Raw genomic sequence first — 12,929 nt, forward strand, 5'->3', positions numbered from 1 at the left:
CTTAAGTTACAGAGTGTAAAAGTAGAGAAGAAATTAAGGCAGCGTAGGTGGGGACTAAGAGTGGAAGGCAGCTGGGCCTGGTGGTACATGTTTGTAATCCCAGCGACTAGGGAGGCTGAGGCAGGACAATAAGAAATTCAAGGCCTGCGTGGTCAACTTAGCAAGACCTTGTCTCAAAAAATTGAAAGGCTGGGGATGTAGCTCAGTGGTAGAGTGGGGTTTAATTCTTAGTACTGTAAAAATAAGATACATACATACATACATAGACAGATAGGAAGGCAAAGAGCTATGATGGTTAAAGACACTAACCAGGATGTAGGCTCTCTGTTCACCTCACAGATTGTTTCTTTTGCTGAGAAGAAACTTTTTAGTTTGAGTCCATCCCATTTATTGATTCTTGGTTTTAATTCTTGCACTATAGAGTCTTATTAAGGAAGTTGGGGTCTAATCCCACATGATGAAGATAAGGGCCTACTTTTTCTTCTATTAGACGCAGAGTCTCTGGTTTAATTCCTAGGTCCTTGATCCACTTTGAGTTGAGTTTTGTGCATGGTGAGAGATAGGGTTTAATTTCATTTTGTTTCATATGGATTTCCAATTTTCCCAGCACCATTTGTTGAAGAGGCTATCTTTTCTCCAATGTATGTTTTTGGCACCTTTGTCTAATATGAGATAATTGTAATTCTGTGGGTTTCTTTCTGTGTCTATATCTTGGGAGCAAATTTTTACCCCTCACATATCAGATAGAGAACTAATCTCTAGGGTATATAAAGAACTTAAAAAGCTAAGCATAAAAACAAAACAAATAACCCAATCAATAAATGGACCAAGGACCCAAACAGACACTTCTCAGAAGAGGATACACAATCAATCAACAAATATATGAAAAAATGTTCATCATCTCTAGCAATTAGAGAAATGCAAACCAAAACTACTCTAAGATATCATCTCACTCCAGTCAGAATGGCAGCTATTATGAAGAGAAACAACAATAAGTGTTGGCGAGGATGTGGGGAAAAGAAACACTCATACATTGCTGTTGGGACTGCAAATGGGTGCAGCCAATATGGAAAGCAGTATGGAGATTCCTTGGAAAACTAGGAATGGAACCACCATTTGATCCAGCTAGCCCTCTCCTCAGACTATACCCAAAGGACTTAAAAACAGCATACTACAGGGACACAGCCACATCAATGTTTATAGCAGCACAATTCACAATAGGTAAACTGTGGAGCCAACCCAGATGCCCTTCAGTGGATGAATGGATAAAAAAAAGTGTAGCATATATACACAATGGAATTTTACTCAGCAATAAAAGAGAATAAAATCATGGCATTTGCAGGTAAAAGGATGGAGTTGGAGAAGATAATGCTGAGTAAAGTTAGCCAATCCCAAAAAAACAAATGCTGAATGTTTTCTCTGATATAAAGAGGCTGATTCATAGTGGGGTAGGGAGAGGGAGCATGAGAGGAATAGATGACTCTAGATAGCACAGAGGGGTGGGAGAGGAAGAGAGGGGGCAGGGGGTTAGCAATGATGTTGGAATGTGATGGACATCATTATCCAAAGTACATGTATAAAGACATGAATTGGTGTGAATATTCTTTATACACAGAGATATGAAAATTTGTGTTCTATATGTATAATAAATATTGTAATGCATTCCATTGTCATGTATTTAAAAAAATAAAATCAATTAAAAAAAAACACCAACCAGACTGCCAGCTTTAAGCCCTAACTCTGTCCTTACCAATTATGTGCTTTGATTTCTTTATCTGTCAAATGGGGATAATAATAATATCCACCTCTTACAGTGGTTATGATGATAAATGGGATAATATATGTATAACCCTTAAATTACTGTGTGGAGCATTGTACGTTTCAGTTAAGATTAAGCTATTACTATTACAGTTTCAAGGTAAAAGGTGACCTTATCAAGTACTTTTGGACTGAGCTGGTAACTCCTTTTTTTTTTTTTTTTTGTATTGCTTTGTTTTGTTTTTGTCTATACCAGTGCTTGGCAATGCCCCAATTCTGCATTCATACAGCAGTAATTAGTCATTGTAACCCTGTGGCACCAAACAGCCCTGTGGAAAACCCCATCCATGGATTTGTCTACTTACTCACTGGTGATTCCTAAACTTGGCCTGGGTGACTCTGCTATTCAGCAGTTCTGCTTGTCCCCAGCTCCCTTCTCCTTTCCAAGATTAACGCTTTCACCTGTCTTTTCATTGTACCCCAATGTCACCTCTTCACAAACCTTGAGCTATCAGTTATCCTACTCCTATATCTTCATCTGAATCTTCTGGGCTCGATTTTTCTTCCCACTGCAGATTGATAAGGTCAAGCCTTCTCTGTCCTAAAAACAACAAAGAAAAATTTTCTTTTCCCTACATGTCTTCCTAGCCTGTGGCATTATTTCTTTTCTTTCCTTCATAGCCAAGCTTCTTATAAACTTACCTATACTCACTGTTAGCCTCCTTATTTTTTTCCACTCTTGCTGTTAGTTCTCAGTCTCCAGTGACCTAATGGACCCTTGCTGTTAGTTCTCAGTCTCCAGGTTTCACCCTGGGAACTGAGCAGACAAACTTCTGCAGCTTCTAAGGCATTCCTAACTCTAAACTTTTTCTTTTTTCTCTGAAAGTTGCTTTTCAGATTCCTTTGCAAGTGCCCCTTTAAGTTTTGGAGTTGCTCCTGAACTTGGTCCCTTATTTCTTTCCTGACTTCTTGTGATTTCAGCAAACATTTATCTCTAGACTGGACCTCTCCAGAACTCTCCATTCATACACTATTTTTTTCTTTTTGGTGGTCCAGGGGATTGAACCCAGGGGTACTCTACCACTGAGCTACATCTCCAGCTTCTCTTTCCTTCCTTCCTTTTTCTTTCTTTTGTTTGAGACAGAGTTTTGCTAAATTGCCTACGCTGGTCTCAAACTGGAGATCTTCCTGCCTTAGCCTCCCGAGTTACTGGGATTATAGGCATTCACCTTAGCACCTAGCTCATATGCTGTCTTAGAGGATGCACTGCATGTATTCTCTCATTTATCACTGTTTCAGAGGCTGAAAGAGCCAAGGTCAAAGTGCTGCCAATTCTCACTGTGTCCTCACTAATCTCTTTATATGGGCCCTACACTCATTACCTTCTAAAGGTCTCTTCTTCAAATACTATATTGGACTTTAATTCATAAATTTGGTGGGGGAGAAGAAGAGGATACAAATATGTGGCCCATAACATGTACATGACAGCCTGATGGGATCTCCGTTCAGCTCTTATACACACTCTTACCATTTCAACACATGTAAAATTGAACTCATCCCCTTACCCACAATCCAGTTCCTCCCGAAATTTTCTTATAGGTGCCAGATTCCACCCAGGCACCTAAATCAGATATTTAAAAACTCATCCTGTGCATTTCCCTGCCACTGCATATCATGGACAAGTGTCCAGCTAAGCCTTGTGATTTCCGCCCCTAGAAGACCTTGCAGACTCCACTTCTCTGTTTCATTGTCACCCCTACAGCTTCAGCCCTCATGTTTCTCACCTTAAAGTATTGCTTTTTCTTGTTCCTTTTGCATCTATCCTTCCCTTTTACCCTATCTCTAGGGTGAAATTTTAAAGAATGAATGGTATTACTCATTTTTAATGCTTCAAAATAAGATTCTGACTCTTCTTGGTCAGGTTCCTCCAGGCAGAACCATTTGTGGTGCCCGATCTGCTGTGGATTTCCGAGCCTCTTTGTCTTTGCACCTGCCTTGCCCTGTGTCTAGAATGTCACCCACAGCCCTCCCTCCCCTATGCCTTCACTAGTATCTTCCTGCAGGATTTGCTTTCTTCCCTGCACAGGCTTTAAACTCCACCTGTTAGATGCTCCTTTCTGTTGTCCTGCACCTTGGATAGCTCTCCCATAGGCAACACAGCCTCAGCCTACAGCTATGGTTTCTGTATTTTTCCTCCATCAGACTGGAGAAGCATAAAAAACAGATTTGTCTTACTCATCTTTATGCACCATGTGCAGTAGATATCTATCATATACAATGCTTATTAAATAAATGAATGAAATAAGCATGTCTAATGCCCTCTAGTTCCTGTTTAGTGTATCAAGTTAAGATAGTTTAAACAGTTCAAAGCATCCCTGTGCCCACCCCCAATCTTGGTACTACTTCTTTATGTTACATTTAAGAACCCGTAGTGCCCCTATTCCATTAGTTTTCTGGATTTTCCAGAAAGGTTTTTATGCCTTTTCTTTTGCCTACGTTTCTCTATGCTGGACAGTTGGAGATTCCATATTTCCTCCTTTATTTATTAGGATCTAAAGATGGTCAAGAGCTAATGACCATTAGTTCTTTTAGGTCTCCTAGTATGCTAATAGGCACCCATAATATTTATAGCTGTTCCCCGTTCTAACAGATCTATTATTGTCCTATTTCATTAAGTCAACAAGACTGTGTGATCATTGAAGCCCCTGCTGAGCAGCAGAAAATCTTTCAGAAAGCAGTCCCCTGGTTTTGCTTTAGTTTGGGAATTGATTAGCACAGACAGAATGGCTGAGCAGTTTGGTTTCTTAGGACCTGCTCAGATCATAGATTTTCTGATCCCAGACAAAGTCATCTCTAAACCTTCTGTGTCTGGAGCTTCTCAGTCTTCATTGTGAGGATCCCTAAGGATAGAGAGAGGAGAGGGAGCCTTCTCTTATAGTTTGCTCTACTGTTTTGCTACCCTGTCACAATACTATGTCTTTTGTTGGTATTTATGAGACTCCTTCTCTGAGTCAGATCCTTAGGCAACAGATGAATGGGACACAGCCCTGGTCTTGAGTCTAGAAGGGAAAAGTGGGTATGTTCAATGCTGTGTGCTCAGTGCCCTGAAACACAGGTGCACGGAGTGCTCCTGGAGCCTAACTCCTCCTGACAGCTGATGGCAATTTCCCCTGCTCAGACCAATGTCCATTTCACCCTGATTATTCCTAGACAAGTGTGGAAAAAAAGATGCTTAGTATCCAGCAGCAGCCACCACCTAAACAACAGCTACGAGTTACCATAAGCCCAGTCTCTTGCTAACCCCTAAATGTTAAGGTCACTTCTGGATGGTTGTATGGTAAAAAACAGGTGGCTTCTATGCTCCCTGCCTGCTGGCTCATGAAAGAGTAAAAGAGCTGCTCCAGCAGGCCATGGTCAGGGCCATCCTTTCTGCTAAATACCTTTACAACACCTCAACAGGGCCACCTTCCCAGCTCCTGTAGCAGCCTGGAGAAAAAACAAGCAGACTGTTGACTTTTGAAACACCATGCTTATTTTCCCAGATGACTGGTTGGGTTGGCATAGGAAGAATTCCTAGAACTATTTGTTCTTTAAGACAGCCACTCAAATGACTGAGGCCTGGTGTTCTGCACCAGCACGAGCTTTAGGGTAGCAGTTCTCTATATCTATGGCTTGTGTCAACCTGCTCCGTTTTTCCAGTTAGTGCTTGGTCTCTGAAAACTTCCAAGAAATTGCATTCAAAGACAATAGTGATGAACCTAATCCCAAATACAGAGCAAGAAAATAGTTCCTGTGAAATGCCAAGAAATTATTTGGTGTTTTTAGAGAGACCAAGAAATAGAAAGGAACAAGAGATGAAGAAAAATAAGAATAGTGGACTTTGATACATTGATATTAAGCAGTATGCCGTGTGTATGTGTCTGGTGTGTGTGTGTGTGTGTGTGTGTGTGTTATGTGTGTGAGAGATTAAAGACCTGGTTTCAGTCATCAGAAGAAGGTGAGAAAGGTGCTAAGTGGAAAAATTAACTCAAAAAGCTGCCATCTCTATCTCCTAATTCCACTGCTTCCTGGAGGCCACCTACTCTGCATCTGCTCCTAGAGAGAGAATTAGAGTCAGTCCTGGAGTTTGATACTCTGCTAGGAGAGAGCTTAGATCTCCCCGCCCATACTCCTCAGTTATGGAACCCTACCTGTCCATCTGACTGGGCCTCTCACCACTGAAAAAGTTGGGCCCAAGGAGTAAGTGATTTGTTCTTATCCATCAGCTCATGAAAACCTGACTGGGGCAGATTGCCAGTCTCTGGACTCCCCTACAGGGTACTTTCCTTCAGCCTGATTTCATTCCTGCTTGAGATAGGGTCTACCTAAGTTGCTGAGGCTGGCCTCCTCCCAAGCTGCTAGGATTATGCCTGGTTTCCCTTTGTTTCTGAACTTTGTAAAGCTATTAAAATGGAAGCATCTTATTGGGTTGGAAAGTTACTTAATGTACTTGAGTGGAAAGATGTGTGAAAATGTAATAAAGCCCATGGTATCCCTTGGTTTGGCATAACTGAAAGCTGAAGTATTAGGTAAACACGACATTGTTTTTTTTTTTTTTTTAATTTTATAAGAAACGATACATTTTATTTTCCTGACACCACAGCTCTGGCAAGTGGTTTCGTACCAAATTTAATGGAGGTCACACAGAACGTTTTAAACATGGGAAAGGAAGGAGAGGAAAGAACCACAAAATTTAAAACAAAAACAAAATCCTAGATAGCATTTAGCATCTGTTCTACTCCCACGTTAATAAAATTCACTTTTAATTTTTATTAGGAATTCCTAGTAAGAAGAGAACAGAAAACAAGGTGGGCAGGGGAGAGTATGGTAGGGGAGAGAAAGGCTAAGGGAAAAGAGGCCAGGGGACACTCCTAGGACAGAGCTCTCCCTGCTGGGGCCAGGAGGACACTCGGCTTTGCTAGACTTATTTCTCCCAGTGGAGCACTAGATATTGCAGCTGCCAAAGGGAAGAGGAGAGGAGGGAAGCAGAGGGTCACCAGTGGGGGAATGAGGGAAGAGAACACCCTTAACTAAGACGGGAAGGGTGGGGAGAAAACTAGAGAAGATGAGATGGAGGGTTTGTATGTCAGCAAAGACAGTGCTGAAGAGCACTTGAGCTGAAGCAAGTGAGAGGACATTGCTCTTGATGTCACCATTCCCTTCCCTATTGTTTCTGCAGGCCGCCAGCTCACGGGAGCCGAAAGAGCCTCCACTGTCACTGCAGAGGAGACTGACATCGATGCAGTAGAGGTCCCACTCCCAGGGAATGATGTCCTGGAATTCAGCCGAGGTGTGACCGACCTGGATGCTGTAGGAAAGGAAGGAGGCTCCCACATGGACTCCAAGGTAGGCAGGAGATGGCCCATCCATTCCTGCTGCCTCCAGGATGACCTGTGTCACTGCTTAGCCTCAAGTCATTGCTGCCTCCTTGCTCCACAGCATGGTGGCAGTGATGGAGTGTTTCCTTGCTTTCAGAGGGGCCACACTTTTGTAGAGTCAACCCATTGTGCCAACATAACACTGCTGTGTGTCACAATGCCGCTGTGGAGCTCCTCCTTTTTTTCTTTTTGTTCCAGGGATTGAAACCAGGGGCACTTTACCACTGAGTCACATTCCTAGCCTTTTTAAAATTTTTAAAGAAAGGATCTTGCTAAGTTGCTTAGGTCTCAATGAATTGCTGGCCTGGTCTTGAACTTGTGATCCTCTTGCCTCAGCCTCTGGAACCACAGGGATTACAGGCATATACCACCATGTCTGGCTTGTGGTACTCCTTTCTTTCTGATGTGTGTTGTCCTTACAGGATCCCGTTGGTTTGTTTGTTCATTTTTTATTTTGAAATAGCCTCTTGCTAAATTGCCTGGGTTGACCTTGAACTTCTGATGCTCCTGCCTCAGCCTCCTGAGTCCCTGGGATTGCAGATGTGCAACTCTGAAACTGGTCCCACTGATTTTTGATTTCCTCCTTTTCCCTGCACAATCATTTCTGCACAATATTCATGCAAGGCTCATCCTGGACTACTCATATAATACACATAATTCCCTGTGGCTCAGCCAATGGAACCAAGTATACTTGGACCCCCTCTTCCTGCTTCAGTAATTATGTGTCTTTAATACTACTCTCAGGGTAGACATCATTACCTACTCTAACATCCTACAGATGAGATGACTGAGGCCTTGAGGAGCAACTAATATGATCCAGTTTAAAAAACTAAAAATGTGAGACTAAATTTAAAACTGAATACAACTAAAGTAAAAAGAAAAAAAATCTACAAACAAAACCCAGAAGGAAAATTATTATTTTTTTCACATAAGTACACATCAAGGTATTTATTATAATTATATAATGTATAAACTATACACAGTTTCATTTAGGATAATAACCTCTATTAAGAAAAGATAGAGGCAATCAAAATATTCTTTATAATTATTGATTTCAACTTTTAATTTTAACTTTCTATGATACATTTCACAATGTTAAATATTGTCAAGAGAAAAAGTAAATAGACAATGCAGAAGTTCAGCAGTGTGGCTCTTCTACTCACCATTTATTATTAGATATGTAATATTTTCCAAAGATATTACCCTTAGAAGGAAACCCACAGTCATTATCAGTGGCCTATAAGTAGTCAATATTTTTCAGGGCCAGGATTGTGGCTCAGTGGCAGAGCTGTTGCATGAGGCACTGGGTTTGATCCACAGCACCACATAAAATAGTAAACATAAAATAAAAGTATTGTATCTATCTACAACTAAAAAAATATTTTTCAGTCTGCATATAGATTTTACTTGTTTATGTTGAAATCATAGAGGAACCCCATCCTTCCAAAAATTATTCTCAGTATTTCTTTTTCTTTTTTTTCTTTCTTTAAAATTTTTTACTTGTAGTTGGACACAATATATTTACTTACTTATTTTTATGTGGTGCTGAGGATTGAACCCAGGGCCTCGAATGTGCTAGGTGAGCGCTCTACCGCTGAGCCACACCCCCCAGCCCCTGTATTTCTTTTATTACTACACTTTTACATCTCTGATTGGAAACTCAATTCTTGTCATATATCAGTTAGGCAACTTAGACCATTCGGAAGTAAAGTAATGGTCTATGTCCAAAAAAAAAAAAATACTAGGATTTGTTGACCATAAATACAAGATCACCCAAAAAGTAAATTTAAAGTCCCAGACCTCCTTCCCTACTCCTCAATGCCTATTCCAGGGATGGCGAGATGGTAATTTTATAGTTTAGATTAGACTATATCTTCAGAAGGAAAATTATTGACCAATAGCCCCTTAGATTCCCGGCCAGCTTAATGAATCATGGATACCTCTTTCCCTGTCCTTCATTCACCTTATCTCAAGTCAAGATTTTTAGGCCAGTTCATTAAAAGGAGAATTCCATATAGTGTGGAAGGCAGTACCTGATGATCTCTTTGGTGTCCGTTGAGTCCTCTACAAGGGGCAATAGCCCTCTGTCCCTGAGTGCCTTCCTCTTTCATGTCTGAAGAGGGACCAGCTGCAGGATGGCCAGAAACAAAATGTGGCTTCCTGTCGTTGAACTCTTGAGTCATAGGAAAGAGTCCAACAGGAGGAGAAGCCAGAAACTAGTGTAATCTGACAGAGGATCTCTCCAGATCATTTGTTTTCAAGTCCAAACTTTCTTCCTCAGTGTTCTCACTGTGAGAGGAGGCCGTGGGGGACTGAAGGCAGCTGCCCCTCACCTGGCTTCTTTCTCCAGTTTCTAACTCATGAGAAACATCTCAGACCCCAGAGGAAGGAAAGAATAGAAGCTTCCTTCTTCCTAGTCTTTTGGTAATGTGGTAGGTAGCCATGTTTTATAACTCAACAACAGGGTATAATTTGAAGTAGCAGATTAAAGATGGGACTTTATCACCTGCCTGTCTCCCATCCAGTGGGATCAGTTATTGAGATGTCCAGATACAATTCTGGGTGGTCTACCCTCAGGCAGTGACGCCGTTTCTTCCCTAGAACCCCATTTACATTCCATCCAATACACAGCATCTCCAGCTCCTGGACTGTAAATCAGCCATTTCACCCTGCCTGTGTACATGTCGTCAATAGGATAGGGAAAGTGAGGCCCTGGATCGTGGCTCCTGTCCATGTGTCATGTCTTCTTTTCAGGTCTCACCCCATCCTCAGGAGCCCACACTGACAGCTTCGCCCCGCATGCTGCTTCCTTCTTCTTCCTCGAAGCCACCAGGCTTGGGCACAGGGACGCCGCTGTCCACCCACCACCAGATGCAGCTCCTCCAGCAGCTCCTCCAGCAACAGCAGCAGCAGACGCAAGTGGCTGTGGCCCAGGTTCTCCTCAGCCTCCTCCCTACTTCACAGGCTCCACTCTCATGGGCTTGATGCGCCTTCCCTAGCAAGGGGCTCAGGGCAGGTTTAAAACCTAGGGAGCCATAAAGAATCGCTCATGCTATTGGATCATTGCTTGTTAGGGAGTCAGGGAGGTGGAGGAGAAAAGGGGAGAGACGGGGGTGCTGTTGAAATGGAAGGGCATATTCTGATTTCCCATGTATCCCCCGCTCTGAGTTGGGCTTGGCTGGCTTGGCTGAATGTTGTTGAATAATGACTTCAATTTACCGAGGGAAAAGATGCGCACAATTCCACCCTTCCTTTCCTACCTTGTTTTCCTGGTATTTAGGTTAGGAAGGGATACCTCTGAAGTCAGGACAGGTATGACTCTGTGATATCACTCTTAAAACAGCTTCAAGTATAAATCTGTGCCAAACATTCTTCCAAAGAGTATTGTTATGGCATCCCAATCTACTTGTTTATAGCAAGTTTCCAAGCCTCCATTAGTGATCTACTTACTCAAAGCAGTATTTGATACAGAGTTGACCTTGGAATTCATCATATGGGATTGAATTTACAGGAATTTAGGTGGATTATTTGAGCCTTAATAAGAAGAACTATCTTACCCCTTAGGATTGAGATAGTGTTTATGCACTGAAAGTCTTGTTGGGCTACTGCTACTTGTTAGGAGAAACTTGAGCTAATTTCTCTTGCTGTTTGCTTTCCATGAAAGGCACATTCTCCTAGGAACCTATGAGTCTAAGCCTTATCTCTACCATGGGTAATTAGGAACTGGTGAAGATGCATCTGTTTATTCCATTTAAAGGCTAAATCCTGAGATCAGTTTCAGACAGGGTCAGGACCAGAATGAGTGGCTAAAGATAGGTGGAGGATGTGGTGGTCAGGGTTTGGCAGAGATGGTGAGAGATCTGGAAAGGCAGAGATATGCATCAGCATTCTAAATCAGCTTGGGCAAACTTATTGCTCAGGTTTTCTGCAGTCTAAAATGAAGGGAACAGACTACTTCTGGGTATACTTATTGTATCTTCTGCTTACTCTTCTCCTGAATTCTGGGTGGAACAAGTTCTCCAAGCAGAGCTGTCCTTTCCAATGGTAAACTTTGAGGGAGCATTGGCGGTCTAGCCATATTGGATTTGCTGTGACTTGGTCTTGAAAAGAACAGTCTCCACTGACCTGAGCCTGTAGCACCAGTCTCATTGGTGATTTTGCAGTAGGTTTCAGAAGAGTAGGCCCACTGCCAATGTACTAGATTCTCCTTAAAAATACTTACCATGAAAAATTCTGATCAAAGGATGTGTGGTGGTTGTAGGAAGATTTACAGGTGTTTCCAAAACAGTGACAGAGGAAGGAATGTCATTTGTGGCTTCTTATGTTTGGGGGGGAAAAATCATTCCTCTTTGTCAGATAAAATAATTGATCTCCTATGGTAAATGATGGTGTGGCAGTCTGAGGATCCCCTCTTCCTTAGCATGGGGGATGACAGGAGCACAAAGCCAGAGTGCTCTAGCACTGGGTCCATTCCGAGACACATCATTTCCAAAAGTTTCCCATTGAATATAAATTCATTCTCCAACCATAATTCTTTTCTCTTTCAGCATATCAATTGCCAAGTAATTATTATTTATCTAAGTGTAGGCTTGATGCATATTCATGATATTATTAGAAAGGCATTTGAATATGAAGTCACTGCTATGTACTAAAGACAAATTATTTGCAAATGCACAATCTACGCACAATAAGAGTGTTGTGGGGGTAAAAGGAAGCACTCATCTGCAAAGCAATGAGACCTATAACTTATCATAGGTCTATCTCAGCCAGGATGAAATCAGAAGAATGGTTTTCTGGTATAAAATCAAGCATCTGTCTCAATGGGACATCCCTGCCGTGCCCTGTTCTAATTGCCTCTCTTCCGAGAAGACAGTGAATCAGGAGGAAGAGAACAGTGTGGTGTTTGGGATTCATTTCATTAGCCTCTCTCAGTTCCAGCCACTTCTGCAGGCTGGGCAGCCTTAGCCTCTCATTCATTTGGAATCTGTTGGACATAGTTGGCAGTGCCCTGCTTTACTCTCAGCTCAAGCAGTGACATGATGAAAAGCCTCAAAGCATCCACATCTCATATTGGTACAGTGACTTTGAGTACATTGATAGACTTCCAAACACTTCAAATGAGACAGGACATTGAGATCATATGCTAGCTGCTTGAGCAATTCTTATACCCCTCTCTGCCATCCCCATCAGTCAGTCTCTGACCACCTTCCTTCTGTCTGCATCTTGCTTTTACTGCCTAGGAACACAGCAAGGATATTGTTCTATCACTCAAAAGCTGGCTTTCCACTCCTGGTCCTGCGACAGATTCAGTTCTAAACTGGCATTCAGGCTTCTGAATTCCAGGCTTCTCTGCACTCTTTCTTCATCTCACTTTGTAGGATTTGGTCTAAGCACTTTTTGTTAATATCCAAATCCTTGGATAAAAACAATTATGTCAGATACGTAGGTGAGTTACTAGGTAGGTCATCTTAGTGTCTTTAACACTATGAAATAAACCAACTACAGTGTGCTTGGTTTCTCCACATAAGTAGGAGTGATTTTCATTTCTAGCATGAGGTCGGTTTTACTCATTCTGCCAGACTCTATTGCCAGCAAACTGTGAGGTTTCTATCTTTCATCATTAAAATACCAGCAGTATCCAGAATTTCAATGATCAAAACTGTGACCTCAGAATTTCAGGTGGGAATATATGTTCCTTTTCTCTGTGAGCATCTGAGCTCTCCTATGTTGATCCTGAATAAAAACTTAAGGATC

The 12,929-nt window shown here is 41.9% G+C and overlaps 1 protein-coding gene across 6 annotated transcripts in view; it reads left to right on the plus strand.

Moving 5' to 3' along the window:
* Window positions 1–12,929, plus strand: part of LOC124082526 (carboxyl-terminal PDZ ligand of neuronal nitric oxide synthase protein) — a 305,891-nt gene that overhangs the window by 269,310 nt on the left and 23,652 nt on the right. For all 6 annotated transcript variants that reach the window (XM_046428959.2, XM_046428960.2, XM_058574121.1 and 3 more), the window contains 2 exons: window positions 6,977–7,143; window positions 9,930–10,109. In XM_046428959.2, the coding sequence (XP_046284915.1) occupies window positions 6,977–7,143; window positions 9,930–10,109 (347 nt within the window). The remainder of the gene's footprint in view (window positions 1–6,976; window positions 7,144–9,929; window positions 10,110–12,929) is intronic.

This window comes from Marmota monax, unplaced genomic scaffold (assembly GCF_021218885.2).
Source record: "Marmota monax isolate L192 unplaced genomic scaffold, Marmota_monax_Labrador192_F-V1.1 WCK01_AAM20220418_F8-fsc00145, whole genome shotgun sequence".
Classification (NCBI taxonomy): domain Eukaryota; kingdom Metazoa; phylum Chordata; class Mammalia; order Rodentia; family Sciuridae; genus Marmota; species Marmota monax.